The sequence below is a fragment of the Oenanthe melanoleuca genome, chromosome 7 (assembly GCF_029582105.1).
Source record: "Oenanthe melanoleuca isolate GR-GAL-2019-014 chromosome 7, OMel1.0, whole genome shotgun sequence".
NCBI classification, from domain to species: Eukaryota; Metazoa; Chordata; class Aves; order Passeriformes; family Muscicapidae; genus Oenanthe; species Oenanthe melanoleuca.
In genome coordinates this window covers 2705304-2733164 of record NC_079341.1, presented here as the reverse complement: position 1 = coordinate 2733164, position 27861 = coordinate 2705304, and the positions used below count along the sequence as shown (strand labels likewise).

General features: G+C 50.5%; 1 protein-coding gene across 7 annotated transcripts; it reads right to left on the bottom strand.

The window, feature by feature from the left end:
- Positions 1-121: 121 nt before the first annotated feature.
- Positions 122-27407, bottom strand: MLPH (melanophilin). 7 transcript variants are annotated; one of them, XM_056496763.1, is made up of 17 exons: positions 26764-27406; positions 22631-22852; positions 21371-21507; positions 19874-19912; positions 19176-19270; positions 18364-18492; positions 16618-16804; positions 14899-15041; positions 11442-11525; positions 9520-9711; positions 7200-7385; positions 5264-5419; positions 5080-5172; positions 4854-4919; positions 4690-4747; positions 3058-3155; positions 122-2041 (listed from the first exon to the last, which is right to left on the bottom strand). In XM_056496763.1, the coding sequence occupies exons 1-17, from the start codon at positions 26871-26873 to the stop codon at positions 2015-2017; spliced, it is 2022 nt and encodes a 673-aa protein (XP_056352738.1). In that variant the 5' UTR covers positions 26874-27406; the 3' UTR covers positions 122-2014. The 7 variants fall into 7 exon arrangements, with proteins under 7 accessions (XP_056352738.1, XP_056352740.1, XP_056352739.1 ...); XM_056496765.1 differs by lacking the exon at positions 18364-18492 and having other exon boundaries at positions 26764-27407; XM_056496764.1 differs by lacking the exon at positions 11442-11525 and having other exon boundaries at positions 26764-27405.
- Positions 27408-27861: the final 454 nt, after the last annotated feature.

The following is a 27861-nucleotide window of genomic DNA, read 5'->3' as shown; positions in this document are numbered from 1 at the left end:
GGGGTGTGAGGAGATGGGCTTTGATGTCCCTTCCAGCCCCAGCCATTCTGGGATTCCAGGGGAAGAGAAAGGAGCCTTTGCTCAAGTGTGCCATAAAAACAGAGATTGGGAAATGGCTGGGTCGTTCTGGACACAAAATTGTCTTTATTGCATGATTTAGTAGTGTACATTTATTAAAATCTACACAGGCAAATGGGTCAGGAAAACAGCAAAGAGCAACGTGGGTGGCTACTGAGCAATGCCTTGGTCTGCAGTGCCGAGGTTCCTTCACAGGGTCAGGCATGGAAGGTCAGGCAAGGCTGGAACCAGACAAGCAAGGGATGGGGCTGGGCTGGGGCTGCTGCCAGAAGGGTGGGTGCAAACCCTCTGGATGATCTTGGTGGAGCTCCCTTCTCCCAGCCAAGGAGCTGCCATCCCAGCCCAGCCAGGAGCTGGATCTGCTGAAGCTGCAGTGTCTGGGGGAGTTTCTGTGACAGCAGAGCTTTGCACTTACCCTTCTGAGCTTCAGGCCAGAAGGATTGCATTTTAAATTAAGAAACTGGTTTTGTTTCCAGCTGGGATGCCCAGACTGTGGACTCACAATACTCTCTGGGATGACCACAGGAGCAATTCCTAGGCAGTTAGCAGCCTTTACTACTACCAAAACCAAACAAATATGTTACTTGCATGAGAATTCACCCTACTGCTTGTAATTAAAGTGGTTTTAGCTCAGATGCACAGGAATTGCCTAAAATGATCCTGGGTGGCCATGGAGGGGATTGAGCATTGGTGTGATTTCCCTGCTCCAGCTGTGAGATCCTCCACACTTTGCCCACTGGGGAGGGAGGGAAGGAAAGAGGAAGGATAGTGGGGGCTGTACAGGACAGGGACTGAGCAAAAAAAACCTCTTCAAAGTGACCTGCAAGGGAAAGCAACCCTCTGCCCATCCTGGTGCTCTGGTCATGGATATGGGGCTGGTGCTGATCCACTGGGCCTAGAGGATGTAGAGAGTTGAATATTGGAGGAAAACAAATTTCCTGGGGGAGCTGCTGGGGGTGACACCAGGGGCCCAGGGCTGCTGCAGCCCCCAAAATCATCACAGCCCCTCCAAAGAATGGGGTGGTCCTAAGAGGCTCTACAAGGCCATCACCAGGGACAGGGGACATGCTCATGCACCAAGTGCATCTTGGCAGGGGCTGACCCCTCTGTGGAGCAGAGGAGCACCTACACTCTGCTTGCTGCCTGCTGATACAGCCTCACATGGAGTGGAGAGACCTTCAGGAGCTGGAAAAGCAAAGCAATCCCAAGCAAGCCCTCCAGGTTTTCCTCCCACTTTTCTTGGCCCTGCTTCCCTCAGGCCTCACCTCACTCCCATCCCCAGTGGCAGAAGCCTCAGCAGGGGTTTGAAAAGAGCAGGTGCTGTCTGGGAGGGGACCAGCACCGCTCTCATCCTGCTCTGCTGCTCAGGGAAGGGAAGCAAAGCTCCACAGGACATGGCAGGGAACTGGGAGCAGCATCAGGATGTGAATCCCAGCACTGGGATGCCTGGGTCCCTCTTCTGCCTGAGGTACCCCAAGGGCATTCCACACCACTGTCAGCTCCTGTTCCTGCTCAGCAGCAGAGAGCAGGGACAGGCACTAGCTAGTGAGGGCTGTGTCCCTGCCCCTGTCCCTGTGCTGGATGTCACACTGACACATCCAGCTCCCTCTGAGGAGGCCACCCCTGCTCTGCACTTCTCTGGTCCCCCTGGCTGACCCAGTGCCAAAGAGCTGTCCCAACCCAAGGTCTCATTCCAGCAGTCTGCCATGACAGCCCCTGGCCACATGTCTGCACCCCAGTGCTTTGCTCCTCTTCCCATCAGCTCCAGCAAGGCCTCCTGCCCATGGCCTCTGGCTTCCTTCCTGTCCAGGCTTTCAGGGAGAGAAGGGGCTCAGGAGAAGGAGGAGAGAGAGTTGCAGGGAAGGCTGTGAGAGGCTTTGCTTTGCTGAGGTCTTGTATCTTCTCTGAAATGCAGTAGCAGGAAGGTGCCCTCACCTCAGGACAGGTGGGTCATCACAGGCTTCTGCAAGGCACAAGAAGAAGAAACTTCAGCCACCACCCACCCTGAGGCAACCCAGTGTGCTCCTTTGTTGGAGTCAGTGAGTCAGGGGTCTCTCTGAATTCTTCAGAGAGAAATCAGAGAGCAGGGATTGAATTAAAGCCTTTGGATGAATTGAAGTATGTTAAGCCACTCACACAGAAAGTAAACATTTAAGTAGAAGTAAATTAGTAAGTTCTAGAGTAAGTTCTAATGCTTTTAGTAAGTGAAAAGTTTCAAATGCCACAGTTGCAATGAGTGTTCTAGTGAAGGTTAAAACATACTGATATATTCAGTGGAGGCTCCAGGCCCACAGTTGTAGACAGAACTTAAACATAATAGAGCTATAGTAAGAATATTGCTTACATTTTTAGATAGAACAAGATAGGTTGTATGCATAGTTCTATACATAACCTGGTGTGCTAAAAAACTAGAATTCTAATAAGTTAAGGAATGGTAGCCTGAATTTGTGTCTTAACTTGTTAGAAAAATCCTGTATAAGAGTATGTACTGGGGAGAGTTGTTGCTTTTAGCCATTGTGGCTTTCAGCCATTGTGGCTTTTAGTCATTGGCTTTTGCCAGGGCTTCTGGCCATTTGCTTATTGCTTATTGCTAGCTGCTTTGCCATTGCTTGTCTGTGTGCTGTTGAGACTGATGTGCTTTGTAACAAGATGTGCTTTGTAACTATGAGCTGCTTTGCTTATTTAAGATTACCTGACGAAGTAAGAGCCTAAAAGCTCAGAGTAGGAGCCTGAGAGCTCCAAAGTTAGGTGCCTATAGAGCACCTAGAAGCCCAAAGAACCTCCACTAGCTGCCACTGCAGGGAGGGAGCCCCTGCCCCATCCCACGGAGGGAATTCAAAGCTGCTGCTCTTCCCTGGGGCTGGCGGTGCCCAGGCATCCCTCCCTCAGCAGACAGCCCCCAGGCTGCGAGCTGAGGCTCCCTCAGGCTGAGCAGAGAGTGCAGAGGTGCCAGCCCGGGGGCTGGGGCAGGCTCCGTACCGCGAAGAGCCGCTCCACCCTCCTGTTCTTGCCGTTGGGGTTCCTCTGCGTCAGCGAGCCGCGGTACGCCGAGTTCCGCTCGAAGGACTCCTCAAAACCTGCAGGGGGGGAAGAGGGCTGGCCACCAGCTGCTCACCCACCCCACCTGAGCTGTCACTGACCCACCAGGGCACTTGGGGTGTGCCAACCCACCAGGGCACCCGGGATTTACCAATCCCCCGCAGTTTCGACTGCTTTCCCCTGCGGGAGGGTGATGGGAAGGAAGTACTTTGGGAACAAGGAGACAGGAGCTGCTGCTGTTCAGCTTCCCAGAGCACTGCCTGGGCTGGCTCAGCCTGCCAGCAGTCCTGGAAAGGTCCATGGTAGAACAGAACCCCAGCCTGGGAGCAGCTCTCACTGCCCCAGCCTATGAGGCTCTCTTGACCTGTTCATTCATCTCCTCTCCTCTGCCACCAGCTTCCACCAGCTGCACCTTTTCAGGCCCAACTTTCCAAGTCACTGCCCTGCCAGGCAGGCACTCAGGAGCCCAAATCCCCTCCTGGCCCAGCCCAGACACAGGGAATTAGGTTTGCCTGGTGATGCCTGTCCCCGTTGTCCCTCTGTGTCCTGGCAGGGCTGACTGTCCCAGGGGCTGCCTGTATCTGCCTGCCCTTGGCAGGAAGGAGAGCAGATGACTCCTCCTCAGGGTGAGGACAAGGGACCTTTCCACCTCCCAGCACTGTTAATTGTCTGTGTGAATGGGGGGAATGATGCTCCACCTCTGCATTAAATGATCCATCCCCCCTTCCCTCCCTTCATCTCCCATTATCTGGAAGGAAAACCACTCTTTTTTGCCTTTAAGCTTGTGAAGAGAGATAAGAGAGAAATAGAAAAGTGATTTTCTAATGGGTCTCGCTGATATTGCTCAGGAAGAAACATTTCCAGTGACTGTCCCCCATACCACACAAGCTGCTGTGCCAAGTTTCAGATCACCATCTACTTTGAAGCTCTCCCAAGGTGCTGCTTGCCCATAGCTGGGCCCTGGAGGGCTTCTTGCCCCTGAGCAGAGACCAGTGGCTGAGTCAGGTGGGCAGCAGGGCAAGATTCTGGGGGGATTCTGGGAACAGAGTCATGGAATGGTTTGGGTTGAAAGAAACTTGAAATCTCCTCTTGTTCCATCCCCCTGCCATGGGCAGGGACACCTTCCACTAGACCAGGTTCTCCAAGCCCCATCCAACCCGGCCTGGAACACTTCCAGACATGGGGCATGCCATCCAGGAAAGAATACCTTCCCCAGGATGGTCAAGAAAAGGAAAATTGCTGTCAGAAGAGAGGATGGGCTTAGGTGAGGCTTTGAGGCCTATGAAGGCACACAGGTGCATCCCTGGACTCTGGGGTGGCTGCAGAGAAGTGCTGGTTTGGTTCTTGGAGGACTCAGCCCCCTCAGCCTGATCTCTGCTGTCCCATCACTGTCCCCAGTCCTTTCCCAGTTATCCAGCACAGGTTTCCCCTGTGGCTGTCCCACAGCAGGCTGTGAGCACAGGGAAGGGGGCTCCACTGCACACCCACAGCTGGATGCAGAGAGAGAAAGGATCAGCATCCCACAGCCACCCACAGATCCCCATCTCCCACAGGCAGGGCCATGCTCCTTACTGGTGATTTCCAGGGGGCTGTTGAACTTCCTCCTGAACCTCTGCAGTCCGGGCATTGCCTGCAAGAGAAAAGGGATGGGAGGGCACAGGTCTCCACTGAGGCCACTGCTTTGATGGCAGCCCCCTGGAGATCACAGCCTGTGATTAATGAAAGTGATTACTCACTTTAATGTCATCCAAAGACTCCCCAGGACTGCTGCTGGCAGGATCAGGAGAATGGAGACGGGCAGCCTGTGGACAGAGGAAGGCAGAGGTGTCTCTGGGGCTGCAAGAGGAGCAGCAGGCAGCATGGGGAGAGCTGGGAATGGCTCTCAGCCCTTCCCAGCTCCTAGGGGCAGCAGCTACAGCTCAGGGGAGCACACACATCACAGCCAGCACCCTCCATTCTCACCTGCACACTGGACTTCTTCTTTGCCTTTTCCACAGACTTCACTGTCAGGCCTGCAGCAGACAGGGCTGCAATTCGGGATTCAATATCCGAAATCTTTAGAAGGAGGGGAAAAGACAGACAGGTGGTGGTTGGAGGACCCATCAGTGGCTTTGCCATCACTGACCTGTCAGAGCCAGGCCCTCACCTCACTCTCTGCCTGCTGCACCTGAGCAGCTGCTGAAGCCACTTTGTCCTCCAGCTCTGACAGCTCTGAGTCCGTAGTGCCACTGTGCTGAGCCCCTTCCTCAAGCTCCTTCAGGCTCTTCTCAAGCTGGTAGGTCTTCCCAGCAGTCAGGTACACCTGAAACACAGAAAAAAGGGAAAATTGCATGGAAGGATTCACCTCCCTGGAGCTCTCCTCTCCTGGTGTGACTGCAGCCCAGATGCAGCAGCTCCTGCAGTTCTTTTTTGACTGCCTTCTTGCCTTGCAGCACAGACAGTACCAGTCAGCTCTGGCACAGCTTTCCATCTCATTTTCTCCCTTCCCTGGGCTTTTTGAGAGTAATTACCAACAGTGTGAAGTGGTAAGAGGCTCAATGGGAGCACAGGAAGGACCAAACTCAGTGACCTGCTCGAGAAGCAGCAGCACTTTGTGCTGTGTGCTCAGAGGGAGAGCAGGTACCTGCAAACCAGCTCAGGCTGCTGTGTCCTGTAAGGACAGAGCTGAGAAGGAGACAAGCTGACTTTCCAAACCTGCTCAGTCTGTTTTAAGGGTGTCTGTGTTGCTGGGAGCAGGGTCAGCCTGCACCATGCTCCCTTTGCTGCCTAGAGAAAGGTAACAGGATCTATCCCAATAAAATCTCTGGTTTTACTGCCACTTGTGTCCTCCCAGGTTACTACAAGGACACAGGTCCAAGCAAGGCAGCTCAGGAAACATTAACACATCAGTATATATTCACATCAGATGATCAGATGTGGCCACTGTTCTGCTGATTGATGCCAAGATCTCTACAGCAGTTGCTGCTCCTCCAGCCCTCTCAGCTTTCCCTGGGCTGGGCATTGTGCAAAACCGCCTGGCAGGAGCCCTCTGCATGCACTGAACTATAGTTCATCCACCCAAATCACAGCACCACGCTCCCAGAGGTTCCCACCCATCCCTGTGCAAATCCTAAGGCCATGCACCACCCAACCTGAGTCACAAGAATTTGTTGTTGGCCCATGAGACTCTCCCAGTGCCCTCCAAGGTGGGTGGCATGCCTTGGAGAGGAGAACAGAGTGGCCAGGCAGCTGTGACTCAGCCAGGATCCCCGAGGGAGTGGCAGGATGACACACACCTCCCAGGGCCATTGTCACCCCTGTCCCCAAATGACAGCAGCAGCAGCAGCACTGAGCCCTTCTCTTGAGAGAGGGGAACCCCAAAACCTTCATGCATCCAACCCTTTTTCCCTGGGATGCTGTATTTGACCAGAAGACACCCAGGTGTTGCAGCTCCCTGCTTTTACTTATAAAATTTCCCCAGTGAGAGATGAGCCACTGTGTGTCCCCTAAAACCCTGCTCCCCACTGCAGGACATTCCCTGTAGCAAAACCCAGCCTCCAGATGGAGATCCAACCCTCGTTTGAACTGTTTCTTTGAAGCTTGGCACAGGGCACTGTGGGTGCAAACCATTTCCACAGGGGATCGATTGCTATGAGATTTCATCGCTAAAAAAAGCTGTCAGTGCTCTGGGGTCACACGAGCCTTGCAAGGGGATTATTCTGGTTGTGAACTTGTCACCTGCACGACCCCATCAGCCCCAGGCACAAGCAGCCTTAGTGAAGAGGGGGGTCGTGTTCATAAAGCCCTTGATGAGCACAGTGCTGGTGAGGAACTGAAGGGAAGGGGACACAAGTTTTGCTGGAGCAGGGACTGCTGAAATCCAGCAAGGTGGGGCCACACCCATCACCCAGGAACCAAGGAAAGGAAAGCCACAAGACAGAGCATCTTCTTTTGCTGTTGTGCCATCCTCTAAGACCAGACTTTTTCATCCCTCTGCTGACCATCCTTTCAGTGCTAAGAAGAAATTTTTTTTTTGGGGGGGGGGGGGGGGGTTGCTTTGTGTTGCCACCCCCCTGCTGCCCAAAATCTCTGGGGAGCCTTACATTTTCCTCAAGCTCCCGGTACACTTCGGCCACCTCTCTCCCATCTGGCAGGGCTGGCAGCTGCCCTGCAGGCAGGGCACAGCCCTGGCTCTCTCCGTGCAGGGACTCCCGCACCGCTTCCTCCGTGGCGTTTATGGCTCTCAGCACTTTGGCCGTGATCTCACTCAAAGCCTGAGCCGACGACCTCTGCGAGAGCCAAAGCGGAGGGAGGGGGGGGAAAAAAAATACGGATGTTATTTGAATGTGGTGTATAAAACAGCACCAGCCAGGGGTGAGAGGGGCACCAGACCTCCAGGAGCTGCGGGAAGAGGGAGGAGTGGTGATTAACAGGCTTACGCTGCTCCTGAAGGGCTCTCCAGCAGACTGATGCAGCTTTGATCTCAGCAGGATGGCTGTGACAAAAGAAGCCACCCAAAAAAGCTTGGAAAAGAGGTTATGGAGGGATGTTCTGCTCACTGGAAGCACCTGAGGGCCGCTGGGTTACTCAGCACTTAAGATCTAATTGCAGCATATTGCTTTACACTTCAGCGGGCCTGAGCAGGGATGCAAACAACTCCTTGAGTTTGTGGCAAAGGAATAAAAACAACCCGAGCCCATAAAATGATCGCATTGCCACACGGCCAGAACCTAATGTCCTCTCTCCCCACCCCAAGGAGGGCTGGTGACAATAATGCCCCTAAGTGCTGCCCTTGGCTTGATGAGGTGCTAAATACATGTCAAAATGGGCCCAAGGAGCTCATCATCCCTCTCCCAGCTGATAATTCCCTGGAAACCAAGGAGAAGGGGGTGACATATGTGCTGGTTGTGTTTACAGCTGCAGGTACTTCCAGGCAAGCTGCTCCTGCAGAGAACTCAGCTAACTCAGTCCAGATGATATTTTTATCATTTTATGGTGCCTTCATGGTACAGCAGAGTTTTTTTTCACATTTTCCATTAGGTTTGTGTGCTTGCATCACAGTGCTCCCCCAGTTAGAAGATTTCCTCTTGACTGGAGGATCCTCGCATCAAAAATCCCTCAGAATCACACAAAATCCAGACCTGGATCTGTTGTAAGTATGTGGAAAGTTGCCTTTAACCAAGGCTGGTCCAGCTACTGCACACATTTCTGTCTCAATACTCCTTCCTCCTTCATAGCAGGGCTTGGGGGTAAAGAAACTAGCAAATCTGGAGGATCCAGGCTTCATTTCATAAGAAACCAGAATCTTACACTGAAACCACAAAAACAGTTCAGGGTTTGAGCCTCTGTCTGCTGCAGATCAGCTCAAACAGAAACTGTCACCATGGCTCAGTGAGTTACCACTTATCTGCACTTAATTACAAATGGTTACTAAGATGATGCAGATGGTTCAATCCAGGAGAAGTTAAATCTGGCTGCAGCAATAATCTGAAAGCAGCTTTCAGGAAAAAGGAGGCAGCAAAGAATGCTGTGGGTAAGGATGCACAGCAAATGGTACCCAAACCCACCAGGTTTTGTGTTGTGAGGCTGAGGACCAGATGCACATTGAAGGGAGGCTTCATGGCATCATGAAAGTCACCACAACCTCGGATGAAAGGAGTTTGCAGGAGAGGAGAGTGGTGTCAGCTTCCTTCCTTTGCCAGCAAAGGAGCAATGGCACACATCCCCCTTCCACAGCCAAGGCAGGAGGGAGGGGATGGACAAACCTCAGAGACCCAACAGGGAGTGCTGGCCTCTCCATCTGTGTTAATGGATCACCTTGGAGCCTCTGCACAACTGGGGACACTCTGCAGAGGTGCTGTGACCTGTCCTCCTCTCCCTGAGCCCTGTCCCCACAGGTCACCCACCACTGAGCAGGGACAGGAGTCAGCACAGGGCTGGAAATGGGAGATGCTGATCTAGCAGAGTGGAGGTGGGATCAAGGATTTAGGGACTCAGGAGCACTGACAGCTGTGGAAAAGACATTTCAGGCTGTAGCAGGTGCCTAACAAAGGCTGCTGGTACTAAATCATCACTGAACTCTTCTCCCACCCCAGGACTCTTCTCCATAGTGACTTCCAGATCCTGGGATAACTCCTTTAAGTAGGTGTGGAGGTTGTGAACCTCTCCATGACAGGCAGTATCCTGCAAGAACTCTGTGAGGCTTTACTCTTGGGTGAGACTGGGAGAGCCTACAAGGAGAAATGCCCAGGTCTAACACCCTGGGACTTCCCTACCCTTGACATTGTTAAAGCAGGCACAGACACAGCCCTGGTGGAGGTGTGGGACAGAAGAAGAGTCATGTTTTCATGGTGTAAAACTACTGAGAGCAGAAGGAATGATGGATGCAGCCTGGAATGATGTGGGTGGCAGGGCACAGATTACCTTTCTTACATCTCTGGCCATGCAATCACTGGAGGAACTCATCTCTGGTTTCTTTGCTTTCTTCTCTTCTTCATGCTCCTCCTCATCAGAAGAGACTTCTTTGTCACTGATGTTGCTGGCCAGCTCCTCCAGCTTCCTCTTCAACTCCTCCTCCTCAGCATCAGGATCAGTGTGGGACTCTGGGGCTGGAGACTGGAGGAGCAGAAGAAGGGAGCAGTGTGAGAACCTCCTGTGGTGGACAGCTCCAAGCAGGGGAGTGTGACCACAGAGGGACTTTAAACCACCCCAGGGAATAGCAGAGCCCAAAGGCTCCTCACTGAGGAACACAAACCCTTGACCTAAAGAACCTCCATTCCCATTTTCCCCACACACAGAACTTATTTGGTTTTCTCCATGAAAAATTGCCTTTTTTCCATCCTTAAAAAAGTGGGCAGGAGGGATATGGGGCCAAAAATCACCCCATTTTCATTAGGAACCATGGCATGGCTGGTGGCTCTGAGGAAGGAGATCACAGTAACCCAGAAACAAGGTCCACCAGGGAGAGGGAAGTAGCCATGGGAATTGCCACTCCCTGAGGTAACTTTTGGAACCTCTAGGTAATCTCATTTGGGATGAAAAACCACACAGCAAATTTCCCTGTAGCATAGATGGCACATTGCCACCCACTCCCATTGTTAGGTGCAATTCATGGGAGCTGGAGACAATCCTATTAAACTCCCAGTGCTGGAAGAGATCTCCAGAAGTTCCTGAACTTGCTGACCCCTGCATTATACAATTACCTGTGTCATACCTGGTGGGGTTTTGTCTGAGCTGTTTTTAACAGTGGCATCTGCAGCAGGCAATCTTTTTCCCAGGCAACCTATTCCAGGGCTCTGCTATCCTTTCTGCTGGAAAGCTTTGCTTCATAGTTAACCTCAGCCTCTCCCACAGACCCACTGCCTGTGCTCTGATCTGCCCTGGATATGGGAATAAAGTGTGGGAGCCTGTGAAAACCTCTTACTTCCTTGCTCAGGACTGCTGATGGAAACCCTGAATGATTAAAATCATGGCCATCCCCCATTATGAAATTTAGAAAAAAAAAAAAAAAAAAAAAAAAAAGGAGAAATTGCATTGTTTCATCCATGCCTGGGGGGCCTTGCCTGTAATTATCACCATCCATTCTACTGAGCCATCATGCATGGCTCATCAGCTGCCAGAGTGGTGATGGGTTCACATGAAGGAAAAGAGTGCATAGTCTACAACTAGAAACCCAAAAATCAATGTTAAACGGTCTAAGCATTCGCAGATTCTACATTGTTGCTCAGCTTTAACTTAATTTAGCTGTTTTCTTCCAAGCTGGATGGCATGGTAAGATGAGGGCAGCTCAGAAGAGATACAGAAATGCTCCTTGACTCAGCTCTCACAGTCACCATAACCTGGTGCCTTCCTCACAGGTACTCATCGAGTGCCCCATGATTTCAAATGAGCTGTCACAGCTCTGCAGATACAGACAGCACCTAAAAAATCTCCTGAATTTTGCACTTCATGAGGTATCAGCCTGAAACCAAATTTTCCCTGTGCAGAGGGGGCAAGGAAGGCACTGGCTTGCACAGGGTGTAAATGGGTTAAATTTCCTGCTGCTTCTGTCCTGCCATACAATGTTTGCTAAGGCACTCCATCACCTGGAACTGGAGAGCAGCCTCCAAGGCCAAAGCAGAGGAGTGAACTCCAACAGCCCAGGTCACTGTGGCACTTAGGGACAGACTTGGCAGTGGTGGGGGAATGGTTGGACTCAGTGATCTTAGAGATCTCTTCCAACCTGAATATTCTTATGATTTTGTCTATCCCTGCAATGCTGGCTGCTTCAGAGGAGCCTCTCCAGTGGGCAGGGGAAGGGAGCAGCAGAGCCCAGGCTCCACCCTGCAGGATTCCTGCCCCATTACCTCGTGAGAGTGCATCAGGATTTTTTCCTCCAAGCGGTTCAGCACGCGTTCGATTGCGGACATGCGAGTGTTGAGCTCATGGATCTACAGGAAAGGGAGAGAGAGGGAAGAGGAGGAGAGAACAGACCAGCCACCACTGCCAGGACAGTGAGGAAGCAGTGCAGCCAGCAGAGGAAAGCAAGCAGCAGGACACTGCCACCGTGGGCAGAGTTAAAAGACATTCAAAAATAATATCTTTTAAGTAATGTCTTAAAAATGCCAGTAAGCTCCAGGAGGTGCACAGCAGCCTCAAATCTGGAAAACTCCAAGCAACACTGAGCCACCAGCACAAGACAATTCCCACCATAACATCTGGAGCTTTGATGCAGTGAATGTAAAACCCCATCACCAATAAAAGCACCAGCCTGTAATGAAGCCACCCATCTCACCATCATTCCCATGCTGCCCCAAACTCAATATCCATTTTCACTTCCTACTAACATGTTTTTCAAGCTGTTTCAAGCTGTTTTCACCCCATCACATGCTTGTCAACACAGTGGTGGAGAGGAAGAAGGAAGACAGCAAGATTTCCCCATGAAAAAATCCAAGTAGAGAAACCAAACCTGAAAATTTTCCCCACCACTTTGAAATTTTCTGGGCATTGATTCACCCAGATGCTTGGCCCTCTCTTCTCCCTCACTCTTCTGGCTAAAAACAGGGCATGGAGAGAAGGGCAGGGAAATTAAAGACAGACAAAATCCTGAAAATATTTTTCAGATCCATTTAAACCAAAACATCTCTATGAGCTATGATCACTGAAAACATTAAAAGAAGCTTTTTTTTTTCTCCACTTTAGAAATTGAAGTTTTTCTTTCTTTGAAAAAAACCCAAATCTCTCTCCTTTGATCCAGACAAATAAAACATAAATGATGATAAATATTGCCTGTTTTATGACAGTGCCAGTGCATCACTGCTGTGCTGAGTGGTTTCTGTCCATTCAAAGGGGAGCAAGCAGCAAAAGCAGTAAGCAAAGGTGGTAACAAAGAGATGTGAGGGGCAGGCTTTGTTTTTGTAACAATTTCCATCCTCTCACTTAGTTTTTGTGCTTGCCAGGGTTTGATTAATTAAACCCTCACAACAGCTAGGGATGATTGCATCTGCTTAAGGGAGGATGAATGTAAAAACCTGGCACTGTGGAGAGCAGAGCTGTCATTACCACCCTGAACTGAAAGCATCTCCAAGCAGCATCAAACCCACTGGCATGAAGCACTTCAGTCCACTGCTAAGTGGTTTTTCAGTCCTGTTTAAGGCCTGAGTCTTGCATGGCTCAATAATGGCCTATCAGCCTCAGAGATGGTGACAAACCAGGAGTCACCACTGTCCTATCTCCATCAGGAAGAGGCTGGGAGAGATCAGAGCCTAAAGCACAGGCTGCTGTTGATATTAGTGGCTATCTACCAGCATAGGATCTGAAAAGCTTCATTCTCCTTCCCAGCCAAGACTGGCTTTAATGCAAGGTGGGCACCTCATTAGGGCACAGACTGGGTCACTCTGCACCTCTCTCAGTGTGACAAAGGCTGGCAAACTGTGGTCTGAATTAAAACTTTTAAGGTGAATAAACTTAAAAGCACAGCCCACAACATCAGGTAGGGGAAACTACCCCTTGCTGCTGAGGGGGGAGGACAGGTTACTCTACCCAAGCCTCTAACAGAAGCTTTGGGTAAAGAAGAGGAGCCAGGCAGCACCAAAGCTTTGGGAATCCAGAACCACTGAGCTCCCTTGAGGTACAGCAGGATGGCTTCTGGGGAGAAACTTGATTAATTTGAGCTGTCTCTTGTGGCTTGGTCCTGTTCCTACCTGACTTTTTAAAATCTAAAGGCAAAGACCCACACAGTTATCAATGCAGGGCTTCTTTTTGTGTCTTATCAAGTTCAAGTGCTTCTTTAAATAGAGTTTTTCTTTTTTTAGGTTTTGTTCTTGAACCTTCAGCTCCTGAAGTCACAGGACTAGGGAACAGCCCCTGCTTCTGTTACTAGAGAAGTTAAGTTTCTTGTGTTTGGGACAGAACACCGTATCCTCTTCAGAGCTAAAGCAAAAGTGGCTTTCAAATCAACCATATTTTGGCAAACTTGCCCCTAAGTTAGTTTTAGGAGAAGAGAGTTTTCATCCCTGTGGTCAAAGAGCTAAGTTCTTCTCCACCTGTTGAAACCTTCAGATGCCCTCGAGTTGCCTGCCAGGACAACACTGCATGTGAAGCCAGGCTATGGGATTTAATAGAGGGTTAACAAACATGATTCTGCACCCTGCCCCAGCACAGGGTGAGGAGCAGGCTGGGTGGGAGGATGGTTGCTGGCTGTAAACACATCATCAGCACAAAGGGCAGGGAGGATGGGGAGCTCTTTGAGCTAATGAGCAGCTGCCACCAGAGCAAATGGGGGTAAAGTGGGAGTGAGGAGATGCCTCGTAACCATTAGAGTGACAATGCTCCACACCAGCCTTCCTCCAGGCGTCAGGGAGCAAACCACAGCCTCAAGTGGAGCTGCCCAGCTCCTGGAGGAAGTCGTGGGAGGTGTTGGTAGGAATTTGGCCCCATTTCCCCACTGCAAAGCATGGTGCACATTTCATGCCTAACACAGCGTGGCCTCATTAAGGACACCCCGTCCAGGGTTCTCCCGTTTACTGAGGAAGGAATGGCATTTACTAATTAAAGCCTGTGCCCACAGAAGTAAATGGCAAAGAGAAGCTTTTCCTACCCAGGCACATGAAGTGTGGTGTTGAGGGATGGTTGTGGTCACAGACCTCACACTGATTACCCAAAGAGGGCTCCAGGACATGCAAAATTACCAGCTGTGAGACTGGAGACTGATTCTGCCCCTGCATCTGTAGCCAAACACCACCCTGCATTTTGCTGCTCATGAGATCTGAGCAACCAGCTCAGTTTTACCATCCTCACCACCCACCACTGGCAAAGACAGCACCAGGAACAGCAGGTCCTTGTTGACAATTAAAACACAAGCTCAGACCCTGTTTGACACCTGTATTTAGGCTGTTCCCCCCATTACCATCACTCAGGAGAGGTATGTGACTGGTCATCCTGACCCAGTCCTACCGAGGCAGGAACACACTGCAAAGGAAGAGAAGGATCTTGGTGCTTATTAAATATCCATCTCCAGACTTCCATCTGCTTATTAAGCACTGGCACATCCAATTTAAAAAAAGCCTTTCTGGAGACACAAGAACCCACAGGTAACTCAGATTAGTAAGCTTATCTTGAAAATGAGCTGCAACAAAGGCAGGTTTGTTATTGTGAGGACAGCATGGGCAGAAGGAAGCATCAACCAGTGCCTGGTTTTCTTTTTGCTGGGACTGGAACAGCACACCCCAGATGCCCATTGCTGCTTTTCTCCTCTGAACCACCCTGCAGCTCAGAGGCAGCAAGAGGGATGTGGCCACGGTGTCAGCAGAGGCTGTTTGGTACCTGGTTTGAGGAGTGGCTGATGTTCTCCTGGGAGGAGGCTCTGTTCCTGCGTTTCATGTGGGGTGGGTGAGTTGGGAGCTGGGCTCCCTTCACATCCTCATCAGAGGTGTCCATATCTGCTGAGTACCGAGCCCGGGGCATGCCTTGGAGAGACAAAGGAACAAGCCATTCACACCCCTGAGTTCCTTCCTGGACATTGGCCCCATCCTTAAGACAAGCAAATAAAGAGGCATTTCCCCAGATCTGAATTGCTACCCTTTGGCAGGAGGTGTTTCTGCAAAGCAGACCAAGTTTAAGGGGGGACCATCCTCCTTGCTGTCATGCTCTGGGCAGCCAGATCCCCCACCAAAAATCTCTACTGCCTTCCCAATTTTGTGGGAGCCCAGGTTTGGATGCTGTCCTTTGTGCACTGCCTGTTTAGGCTCAGGCTAGAGATGTACCAGCCTAGGATGGAGAATTCTAAAAGAGTGAAAAGCCTCCTGTGTAAAGGAGAATTTCAAATGAGGCAAAAACACTGAGAGAAAACAGAGTTAATATGTGCGGGGACCTTGCTGCTGTGGTGCTCCAGCAGAACTTGGAATGGGAATTTAAACAGCCAAGTTAAGGTCTACCCAGCATTCCCAAATATCCTGAAAATACAGCCAGGCCACTGGAGGCACAGGACATATTCTACTTGCATATGCATATTCTATTTGCATGTGCACAAGCCAATATCCAACCCTCCTGGCTCTGCCATCACTGCAGGAAAAACAGAGGCTTTAAAAGGCAAATTCTGCCTCTTAGAGGCATTTACAGACTCACAAATCCACAGGTCATTCACCCTACCCATGTATGCTGCCCAGCTACAAGGATGCCACTCAGCAACCTCCAGTTCTAATCCAAGTCCCCTAAAAACTCAAAGCTTTCTGCAGCCACAACATCCTTTACTAAGGAGTTGAACTCCTCTCTGCAGCAGGAAAAACATCTAACAGTGTGCATTTGATTGTATCTAGTTTCTACCCAGAAAACAACCAGTAGGTATGAAAGGGATGAGCACCTTAGGAACAACACCTTTGGCTTTACTGGGAACAAGATCAACCCTTTTACAACTAAACAACATCAGCAAGATTCTTTCCTTAGAAAAACCCCTTCTGCAGATGGATAAATTGTGTTGACCCTCAAGCCTCTTTGTGGCTTTGAGGTTGTTCAGAAAAAAGCCCAAAAATGTTTTCACTTTGGTCCAACACTTGCAGCCACTTGTCCCAAGAGGAGGCAAGAGAAACTTGGACAAGGACACCTACCAGGCTTTGGGTTCCTGAGCAATCTGGAAAAGGACACCTACCAGGCTTTGGGTATCTGAGGAACCTGGACATGGACACCTACCAAACTTTGGGTTCCTCAGGAACCTGGACAAGGACACCTATTAGGCTTTGGATTTCTGAGGAACCTGGACAAGGACACCTACCAGGCTTTGGGTATCTGAGGAATTTGGACATGGACATCTACCAGGCTTTGGATTTCTGAGGACAAGGACACCTACCAGGCTTTGGGGTTGCTGAGGAATCTGGACAAAGACACCTACCAGGCTTTGGGTTTCTGAGGAATCTGGACAAGGACACCTACCAAGCTTTGGGGTTGCTGAGGAATCTGGACAAAGACACCTATTAGGCTTTGGATTTCTGAGGAACCTGGACAAGGGCACCTACCAGGCTTTGGGTTTCTGAGGACCAGGACACCTACCAGGCTTTGGGCTCCTCTCCAGGCTCCTCCTGCGTGCGTTGAGGGTGAGCCGAACCTCTGTGCTGAAGTGCTGCTCTGGAGTGCTCACCCTTGGCTCCTGCAGGACATGGTGGAACACCAGGTCTGCATCCGTGATCCTGGACTCCTGGGAGCCATCTTCAGCTGAGTTGGGGAAATCTGGGAAGGACTGAGAGTTGAGGATGCTGCTGAGCAGCTGACCATGGAGGTTCCACTCGTGTGACCCCACCTGTAGTGCTGCCTCCAGCTCAGGGGCCCCCAAAGTAAGAACAATGTAGAGTTGTGGCTGCCCTGGATCCCTGGAAGTGTCCAAGGCCAGGTTGGGCAGGGCTTGGAGCAACCTGGGATAGTGGAAGGAGTTGGAATGAGATGATCTTTACGGTCTCTCCAATCCAACTTGTTCTATGATTCTACAGCTCCTTGTCTCTCCTGACCTTCAATAAGAGCTCCTCTCTTCATTCTTCAATATATGCAAGGATTGGCCTTTTATAATGCAAATTTTATTTATATAAAATATAAAAGTTCTTAATAATACCATTTAAAGGCTTTGCCTGGCTGCTGAACCCTGAGCAATACTTCCCATCGCTGCCAGGGGGCACTGGTAATTTTTACAAGCACAGAGTTCCTTCAGCCAGGCTGCAACACCCCTTGATCTTTTAAAACACCATCTCCTTCTACTTATTCAAACAGCCACCAGCTGTAATCTGTAAATCCAATTTGACAGAGGCCAACCCTCACACTGAATTCTGCTGCAAAAAGGAGAAAAGACAAACAAAAAGAGGGATCTAATAATTTTCCCCAAATTCTAATAATTTTGTGTGGAGTTGTGCAGATTTATTTTATTTGTTGTTATAGATCTCAGCACATCCTATTTCTACCCAAGAAGAGAGATTAATCAGAGCATTATTAAAAAGAAGGAGCTGTTTAGTATTTTAAAAGTGCAATTTCACCAGGAAAGGCAAACAGGAGTGGCCCAAAAAGCTGGACCTGAAGCCTCTCAGACCTTTTGCCCCATATGTGTTCCTCCCCAGAGCTGGAAGGTGGGTTGGTCTGCCCCTGGCCCTTGCTGGGATCTCAGGGCACAGCTCACTGCACTGTCTGGATCTTTCTGAGTCTTGCTCCTGGCCAGAAGCTCTGGATACTAAGGCATATCCACTCTCCTATTTAGAAATAAGCAGCATTCCTGCAGTTTTTGTCCTCCCAGTGTTCATCCCTCTGACTGGCCCTCACTCACACTGGCTCTGTGGGATTCATCTCAATCTCACAAAGGTAGTGTGCCTCATGGAGCTGCTGCCAGCTGCACCCCAGTGCCCCCACATGGCAATCCCAGCCCCAAGCTGGATGGGAACATGGGAGAAGAGCCTGATTTCATTTAATCCCTTGAGCACTGAACCCACTGGAAACCAGGGTGTGTCCCATAGCCTTGGGACAACACAAGAAAATGATTGTCTGCTGAGAGCAAGGAAATCTGCAGGGACACAGCCAGAGAATCTCTTGCTGTCTCATCTTAGCACTCACCCTCTCTTGGATCAGACATCCTGCTCCTGACTTGGCCTGAGGCAAAGGTCTTCCATTGGAAAAAGAGATTGCAAGCAGCCATGGGGATCAGGGATTGGCACCACTGCCTCCCAACACCAGCTGGAGGAGTTCTGAGGCTGAAGGAGCAGTGGGAGGAAGCAAGGAGAAGGAGGAAGAAAGGCAAGGAACCCCCCAGGAGTGTCCCAGTACCTGGAAAGCATCCGGGCTGCTGGCTGCTGGAGAGAGCTGCACAGACTGGCGGCGAGACTGAGCAGAGTAATCCGAGTCCAGCTCGAAATCAAAGGGATGCACAGACAGCAGACGCTTTGTCTTGCACATCTTTAGCACAGAAAGTGCAAGGAAGGAAAATTCAGTGTAAGACACAGCTGACCTTGAGGAAAGGGGGAGGGAGGATCTTTCTCTCCTTAGTTTGCTCTGCTTTTTGCAGAGAGAATTTGGGCCTGACTGACGAGAGCCAGGTACAGTGTGTGCTTGTGTTAAAGGCAAGGAAAAATGGGCTCCTGATTTCCACAGCCTCTGGCTCAGGACTGCTGCTGTAAGCAGAGTGAGAATCTCTCTCCTGGTTTATAAAAGTACTCTGGGAAAGTTGAGCTAGGTTACAGCTCAGAGAGAGATCCAGGTGATGCTTTTGAGCCCTGAAGCCTCTCTCCATCCTCAGAGAAAGGATGTTGCAGGCATGCAGAAAGGATCTCTCTGGATATTTGGGAGGTCATTAGTAAAAAAAATCCCAAAGCAGGTGGGTTCTCATTATACAGGGAGGAGCTGGGACTTTTATATTAGTTGGTGACATCCACAGTGTTAGGACATGAGTATTTATGATGTTACTGACATGGTTGTTGTTACACAGAGTGGGGGAGGAGCTTATCCCAGAGAAAAAAAAAAAAAAAAACAGAGGGAAGGGTCCAGTTTTGAAAATGGCACAGAAAGCCACCACCACCATCACCCAAGGCAGGCCAGGCACACAGAGTGAGGCAGGGGCAGCTCCAGAGCCAAACACTTACTCTGCTGTAGCGCTCTGCTTCAGCTCCACGAAGGACACTGTCCTCCTCATCGCTGTCATCCCCTGCTTCACAGCTGGTGAGCAGCTGGCACTCTCCTGAGGGGACACAGGCACCAGGTAAGTCCCACCCTGGTGCTCACACCACTGTCCCTGCAGGCAAGGCCATGCTTCTCCTAGATTACAGATTAGAAGGACCTCCCTGAATTGTTATTTCTGCAGACACCCACGTTTAGTGCTTGGCCTTGCAAAGGCTTGGCTGGCCTCCCATTGCTTCCCCTGCCAGATGTGCACCATCACAGATGTGGAAGTGAAGGGGCACCTGCACCACAGAGAGCACTCTGAGGTCCACCTGAGTAACTCCAGTGCTTCAAGGCTCAGGAGCTATTCCTGATTCTCATCAGCCAGCTCTTTATTTATCAATGACCCATTGCTTTGAGATAACAACTGCTTGCAAACTTTGTTTGGCATCTAACTAAAGTCCTGTTGTATCCAAATCTACCCTTGGAGACCCCAGATATACTACAATGCAGGACCTGAGCCCTACAGTCCATCTCCCCTGCAGTGTAGGAATGCTTTCCCTGTTTTCTGACCACTCCAAAGCTCTCCAGAAATGCCCACAGCTTGTCTTCACACCCAAAAAGACTTTGGAAACTTTGCTTGAACTGCAAGGCCCTTGCTGCAATCCCCTTTATTACTTACTGTTAATGTCTGGCAGGCTATAAACTCTGTCATGAAGACCTAAACAAAGAGAAAAATGGTGGGAAAAATGAATAATCACATTTTCTTCCTGCTCCTCGAGCAGAGAGCAAGCCTCAGAGCCCTGGCTAATTGTAATTCTCATTCTCTAGCCATCACAAGAAACAATGGTTAAAAAGGCTCTATAGAGAGAACAAAACAGGCACTTGGAGATGGGACTTGACTTTTAAAAGTCAAAGAGCTGCTTGCCACAGCTTTCTCAGGCTGATGCAACATGCCTGGGAGCTGCAGGGGAAGGCACAGCCAACTGCAGATGGCCAGAGATACATCCCAGGAGGAGATTCTTGCTTGCTCGAGGGTCAAGCCAATTCACTGGTGTTAATGAAGTAATAAACAACAAAATCATTTCCCTTTGAAAACGGCATCAGAATCTCAATTTAAAGCAGCCCAAGGCGCTGTTACCCTCATGCTTGGTTGGGTTTTTCTGTGCTCTGATGCATTTTCGGTCCAAACAATGCATGGATTGTTTCTCAGTCCATTAATTTTTTTTTTCCTTGCTATTTCTGCCATGAGTGGTCTGGCTAAAAGAGTGATTGGAGCAGTTGAATCAGGTCATGTCGATGGTATGTGTGCAAACTTTTCTGTGGCTCCTCGAGATGGGAATAAACTCCACACTGGCTTCCAAAGGAAATAGGCCAAGGAGTAGGAGCTCTATGAATGACAAATAGGAGCTGGCTAGTAAATAACATTGTATTAACATCATCATATATTTATGCAGTCTTGGACCAAAATCAGAAATATGGAAGGTCCATGAAGCTCTGAAGAGAACAGTTATAGTGACAGGTAGCTCACTAATTTTGGCACAGTTTTGTCAGTGCCAGGGGATAATCAGGTTGGTTGTAAAAATCATCGGGTCTTGGGGAAAAAATGAGGGCTGGCTTTATCCTACAGATTAAATTAGGGTTAATTCCACAAGCTTTGTGATGAAAATACCAGAAATAAAAAAAAAAAAAAATAAAAAAAAAAAAAAAAAAAAAAAAAAAAAAAAAGCTGCAAATTTACGTACTTGCAAACCACAGGACGTGGGACTTTTAAAATTAAACATGAGGTACTAGGGAATTTTTTTTCTTTGAAAGGATGGCCAAGGAAGTGGTAGAACCACAATCCTTAGAAGTGTTCAAAAACCACATTGATCTGGCACCTGGGGACTTGTTTCAGAGGTGGTCTTGGTAGTACTGGGTTGGACTGGATGATCTAGAGGTGTTTTCCAACTGTAATGATCTTAAATTCTCCAGTCTGTGGTAAAAACTTGAGACTTGGCAGTAGAAAAGCCATGAAGAACATCTGCCCTGTGTCTGAATGAACAACTCTGCCTCCTCCCTGGGATTTTTTGAGCACCCCACGACACCCAGAGCAGCATCACCACTGCTGCTCCTCCCCTGGTGCACCCCAAGGTGGTGCAGCACAGGTTCCCCACGTGCAGCAGTGGCCATTCCTCACCCAGAAAGGCAGAGTTGAGCCCCTGGCCTGGCTGCAGCCTGCCATAGAGGGACTGCAGCACTTTGGCACTTCCAAACCTCTTGAAGCGGGAGCGCACGTGTTCGTAGTACCACTCCAGGGAGCCAATCTTCACAATCCTGCCCAAAGAGAGGAGGAACACCCAGGTCAGCCACTCCAGCTGAGCAGACCCCCACCCAAAAAACTGCTATCTTAACAAAAACACAGCATGCTTGCATCTAAGACTTGGGCAAGTCTGGTTGAGCCTCATCCCTGAGGCTCACCTTGTGCCTCAGCTTCCCTCGGAGCAGAGCAGTGAGGAGTGATGTTCCCAGGGGCTGATATAGAGACTGGAATTCTTTAATAGATATGTTGGTGACTCAGTGGGATTGAGTGTTCCCTCAGCTCACTGACACTGAGCTGTGTGGTGCTGTCACATGCTGGAGGGAAGGAATGACACCCAGAGGGACCTTGACAACCTGGAGAGGTGGGGCTGTGAGAAAATCATGTGGCCAAGCACAAGGTCCTGCCCCTGACTTGGGGCAATCCCAAGCAAATATACAGGGTGGGTGGAGAATGGCTTGGGAACAGATCTGGGGAGGAGGACTTGAGGGTGCTGGAGGGTGAGAGTGTTGACAGGAGCCAGGAATGTGCACTGACACCCAGAAACCCCCTCGTGTGATGGGCTGATCCCACAGTGTGGGCAGCAGGGGAGTGGGGGATTCTGCCCCTCTGCCCCACTCAGGTGAGACCCCACCTGCAGAGGTGCCTCCAGCTCTGGGATCCCCCAAAAAAGGACATGGAGCTGCTGGAACGACCTCAGAGGAGGCCAAAAAAGTGCTCTGAGGACTGGAGCCCCTCTGCTGTGGAGCCAGGCTGGGAGAGCTGGAGGTGTTCACCTGGAGAAGAGAAAGCTCTGGGGAGACCTTAGAGCCCCTCCGGTGCCTAGAGGGGCTCCAGAAAAGCTGGAGAGGGACTTGAGACAAGACCTTGAAGTGACAGGACCAGGGGGAATGGCTTCCCACTGCCAGAGGGCAGGGTTAGATGGGATATAAGGAAGGAATTCTTCCCTGTGAGAAGAGTGAGGCTCTGGCACAGGTTTCCCAGAGCACCTGTGGCTGCCTCATGCCTGGAAGTGTTCAAGGCCAGGTTGAACAGGGCTTGGAGCAACCTGGGCCAGTGGAAGGGCAGTGGGGTGGAGTGGGATGGGCTTTAAGGTGCCTTGCAGCCCAAACCATGCTGTGATTCCCCGAGGAGCAGCACCTGGAGAGGCGGCAGGGATCGCAGACCCAGCCCTGCTCCTTCTTGTTGTAGCGGCTGCAGTTCTTGCAGGTGTAGAAGTGGCAGTCCAGGCACTGCCTCTTGCTGTTCAGCAGGAACTTGAAGGGCTGCAGGCAGTGCACACAGTGAGTTTCATTGAGGTGGGACTGATTGGTCAGGAACTCTCTCTTGCTGCTCTCCTGGTCGATCTTGCATTTCAGCTCCCTGCAGAAAACACCCCCCAAAAAGCAGGAATTTGAGTTTGTTATCATCTCCCTGCAAACTCTCACATGGCAAAGCCCATCACGCCACAATCATTTCAGGAACGATTTTCCAGGGAGCATTGCAAGTCTGCAGCTTGTGGAAACAGCTGTAGGGCAAATCTAATAAATAACATATCACGAGTTAAATAAGCTAACAACAAAGTGGGCTCCAGATTCAGGTCTGGAGTTTAATATTAGATTTAATTTAATATTAGAATCACGGAATATTCTGAGTTGGACAGGACCCACAAGGATCATTTAAAAAAAAATAAAAAACAGTGATTGTGCCAAAACCTGTTCTGTTTGTTTCACAGTTTCACAGGCTGTTGATTATTAATTGCCAGGAACCTCGGGAGAGTGGCTCTTCTCAAACCCTGTGGCTGTATCCCAACCTGACACAATCTTCAAGCCTGGAGTCCTGCAGGGAATTAAAATCTTTCTGGAATTCTTAGTTCAAAAAAGGGGAGGGAAAAAAAAAAAAAAAAAAGACAGAAGAAAAGAAATCTGGTATTAAAAAGGGTTTTAATACAGTCCTCCAGTGCTAACAATTGAGCAGAGAATTTTATTAAGCTATGTGCAACAAGGTTCTGGCTGCCCAGAGGATGCAGCAGGAGGAGATGCTTGTGACAATCCCATGAAAGAGAAGGGCTTTCCAAGAGCACCTTCACCTGGCAGTGCATCCCTGCAGGCTTCCTTTGCTATCCAGACCTGGCTGCCAGAGCAGGTTCCCATGGGAAGCAGTGCCTGCATGAATCTGAGGCCCCAGCAGCAGCTGGGGACAGCTGAGATGCCTGCCAAGCTGGTGGGGGCCCCCTGCACTGCCCAAAAGCTCTCTGTTTGCTGCCCGTGCCACGCACCATCTCAGGTATGTTTGCCTTTGGGGCCATGGCCCAGAGCAAAATGTTTGACTTGTGGGGAAGGTCCTAGAGAGTTGTTTTCTCTCCTGACAGGGTTAGGAAGCTGTGTTTTCCAGAGCAGAAGCCAGCTTGGGTTAAAACCCTGAAGCAATTAGGGTCTGGAGGCTGCTCCAGGATCACAGAGTGGACCACGAGGCACTGGTGATGCTCCCAGGGCAGGACTGACGCCGGGGTGACCACAGGAGGAGCTGGGGTGAGCACAGCAGGAGCCTGGCTGGCCCTGGGAGCAGTGGTGTGACTGGCAGGGGGAAGGACAGGCATGTCAGTCAAGCTAATCTCTGTTTAACCTAATCAGTTTGCACATTAGGGCTCAGCTCTTGATTTTTTTTTTTTCCTGAGGAAGAATTTTTTGGCCAGCGCACCACAAGACACATTTTTTTGGTGTCGCTCCTCTGATTGTGGTCAGGCAGGAGTGACACCAACTTGCATTTACATCTGGGAGATGTAAAGACCAGTATAAAGACAGAGAACTGGGCACCTGGTTTGCATAATCAGCTGTTCACCATCCTGGCAGTGATTTGGACAAATTGGTGCAAATGTCCTAGCAGTAAATTCAAGTGACTTCTGAAAAGAAACCCTCAAATAGAAAACCCTTGGGTTGGACTCAGTACTCCTTTTCCACTCCTGTTGCCAGCAGGATCCAATCTTTTTTACTGGAACTGCTTTTTCTGGTTCCCAGAGACCGGTTGGATCCCTTCACCTCTCCTCCCTCACCCACTAGACCTGCCAAAGGAAGAGTCTCAGCCAAACCAGTTTAAAACCTGCAGGAACCGTATAGCTCTTGTCTCCTCTTGCTGGCAGGAGCACCAGCCAGCCCCTTCCCTGCTCTGCTCACAGCAGAATGAATAAATCTGTGGTGTTGGGATGCCAGTTGCAGCAGGGTTTGACCTACGGAGTTCCAGGAGAGATGTAAGGAGCCATCCCAAAAAAATGGGGTTGTGGGCATGGATGTTTCAGGAAAGAATTGGGGAGAGACCCCTCAAAATGGCCATTATTTAAAGTTTTGGGCAAAGTACTGCCCTCACATGCCTGTGCAGTTTGAAGCCTTTGTCCCTTGTTGGTGAATAGCTTCTGTCAAAAACAAAATACAGAGAAGCAGCAAAAAGGAAAGAAAAAGACCAAGCTGGGGAGGGGGTGGATGGGACATTTCTTCAAGGCTGGCAGGTTGAGACAAGCCCGGTGAATAGAAAAGTAAATGAATAGAAAAGTAAATGAATAGAAAAGTAAATGGATGGGGCTGGTCAGAGCACAGAGTGAATGGCTGCAGGGTCTCCCATAATGTCACATCATGTCCCAGCTTGTTACAGCAGAAAATTCTTGTGCAGCTCCATGTCCAGCACTCAGGAATGTGGCATACTTTTCCAGACTGGTGGTCTGGTCTGTTGCAGAAATTATTCAGAAAGTACAGAAATTTCTGTAGTTCAGAATGCTTCATGCCAGCCCTCTGCAGGGCACGATTAAAGAAGAAAATAAAAACAAGAAAGCAGGGGAAATGATCCTTAGGAGGAGGGACAGCAGCTGGGTAGGAGCATCCCAAGACCTTCCCCCATCCTGCATCTCCCAGAGCATGGCACTCAATTTGGAGCTTCCTGGGCATCAGAGAGGACCCAGATAAGCCAGTCTGGCGCCAAGGTCAGTAAGGAAGGAATTCACCTCGCCCAATTCTTTGCTGTAGGGCACAGCAATGTAGGTCTCCACCTCCTCCCTCCAGGCTGAGCTCAGATGCATCACAAGGGAGACATTCACCCTTTGCAGGGTGATAATTTTTTTAAATGCCCCTGTCTGATCTCCTTCCTGCTCTTCAGAGCTACCAGCAGAGGAAGGCAGTAGATGATGATACTGAATTATCTCTGCCTCCCACGCAGGCTGGCTTTTCTTAGGCAAGAAAAAAAAAATAATCAGAGGAAAGAAAAATATATGACTGAGAGTTTCTTGTAGCCAATGGTGTAAATGTAGAGCCTCCCATGATAAGGTTTTGGGGAATGCAGATATCCCAAACCAAGGATGGCTATCACCCTTCACCTCTCATTTTGGATCTGATAGAGGAACTAATGAGCTCCTGGTCTCCAAGCATTGTGGTATCAGCACCAGCCCTGGCTCACAAAATTCAGAGCTAGGAGGGTCTGAGAGCTCAGTGGGAGTGCAGCACTGCCCAAACCCAGTCTGAGAGCATGAACCACTCCTCTGGAATAATGAGAACTTGGCCAGACCCTGAAGAGGATCACTGCAGCTTCTTGAAATATGTTAAGGCATTATTAAGTTCAGCATCTGATGTAGTTCATGAACAAAACCTGAACCCCTGTGATTTCTCATGCACAAAATTTAATCTAATCTGACAGAACATTTTTTAAACAGCACTTTTGCTCTGTTTATAAGGACTTAGAAGTTCATAGAATTTACTGCTCCAGTGATTTTCAATCTTTTCCCAATCCTTTCTTTTCTGTGGGCCCCTAAAACCTGCCCAGGACAGCACAGCCCCCTGTATTGGGTATTTAAGGCTACTAAAATAAGTTTACTACTACTACTAGGTTTGTTATTCCTCCCAGTTATTTTTTCAGGATTCTTCAGGGATCTGAGGACTCCCAGGACCCACTGAAAACTCCTGCCCTAAACACACGAAGCAAAACCAAGGGAGGCAAATCCCATCCTCTGCTCCCGGGTGAAGTTTTCCCCTGAGAGCTCCAGCAGCCCCGAGCCTCACAGAGGCATTTCCTGCTGTTTGTCCCCATAAAGTGCGGCGGTGTCACCGATCCGCATCGCTGCCGGTGGCACGGCGCCAGTTTGCACCTTTGCTGCCCGAATGCGTCACCTTGCTGCTGATAACGTAATCTATTAACCGTGTTTGGCTTTCTCCTGCCGTCCCTCCTCGCCCACAGCCTCAGCAGGTTGTTTCATCCCTACAGCCCACGGGGACCCGAGCTTCTGGCTCGCTTGCCCCCAGCTCGGGGATACTCACTCCAGCCGTTCCTCCTCTTTTTTCCGCAGATCAAAGTCCCGCTGAACGACTTCCCAAACATGCTTGGCTTCTTCATCGGTGAGCTTGGAGAGGTCCAGCTTCCTGCCCATCTCGAAGCCGATCCCGTTACTCGCTACCCCGAGCGCTGGCTGTCCCGTGCCCTGGGATGCTGCTGACGGAGGGGAAGAGCTCAGCCCCACCTCCGCGGCTGCCCATATAACCGGGCAGGGGCAGAGCTGCGGGCAGGCCAGCCGGCTCCTGGCAGCACCGCAGCCGCTCTGCCGGGCGAGCCTGGCCGCCCAGCAGGGCTGGCACGGTGCCTATCGGCTGCGGGGACTCCTCGGCCCTGCCTTCCCCCGGGGTCCTGCCCGCAGCCGCAGCCGCTCCAGACCTCGCCCGCCTGGCTGGGGCTACGGGTGATGTTTACTCTGCTCGGTGCAGGGTGTGCGGATGAAAGGGAGCCCTTCCCCGGGGAAAGGCAGGCTCACGGGCTTTGGGAGGGAGCGGAGCATCCCCGGGAGGAGCTGTGCCTGCACGCCCGGGAGGACCGGCTCCAGCGGGTGCCTCCTGCCCCAGCGGGATGCTCTGCCCCCCGGCCCGCTCCTCTGTGATCTCCCTGCGCAGATTTTGCCCCCACCAGGATGCTCTGCCCCCCAGCCCGCTCCTCTGTGATCTCCCTGCACAGATTTTGCCCCCACCAGGACGCTCTGCCCCCCGGCCCGCTCCTCTGTGATCTCCCTGCGCAGATTTTGCCCCCACCAGGATGCTCTGCCCCCCGGCCCGCTCCTCTGTGATCTCCCAGCACAGATTTTGCCCCCACCAGGATGCTCTGCCCCCCGGCCCGCTCCTCTGTGATCTCCCAGCACAGATTTTGCCCCCACCAGGACGCTCTGCCCCCCGGCCCTCTCCTCTGTGATCTCACTGCACAGATTTTGCCCCCACCAGGATGCTCTGCCCCCCGGCCCGCTCCTCTGTGATCTCGTTGCACAGATTTTGCCCCCATCAGCAGTTTGTAAGGAAAACTTCAGTACATCTGGCTCCCAACACCAGAGGCTGGCGTCCTGCATTTCTCTCACAGCAATTTGGGCAGCTGAGCTT

Excerpts from the sequence above, each read along its gene's own strand:
- MLPH (XM_056496763.1), bottom strand. The coding sequence starts at position 26,873 with ATGGGCAGGAAGCTGGACCTCTCCAAGCTCACCGATGAAGAAGCCAAG. Across the intron at positions 18,493-19,175 it reads AAGCAGAGCGCTACAGCAGA|ATGTGCAAGACAAAGCGTCT; the intron begins GTAAGTGTTTGG and ends TCTGTGCTAAAG. Across the intron at positions 9,712-11,441 it reads TCCTGATGCACTCTCACGAG|TCTCCAGCCCCAGAGTCCCA; the intron begins GTAATGGGGCAG and ends CTGCTCCTCCAG.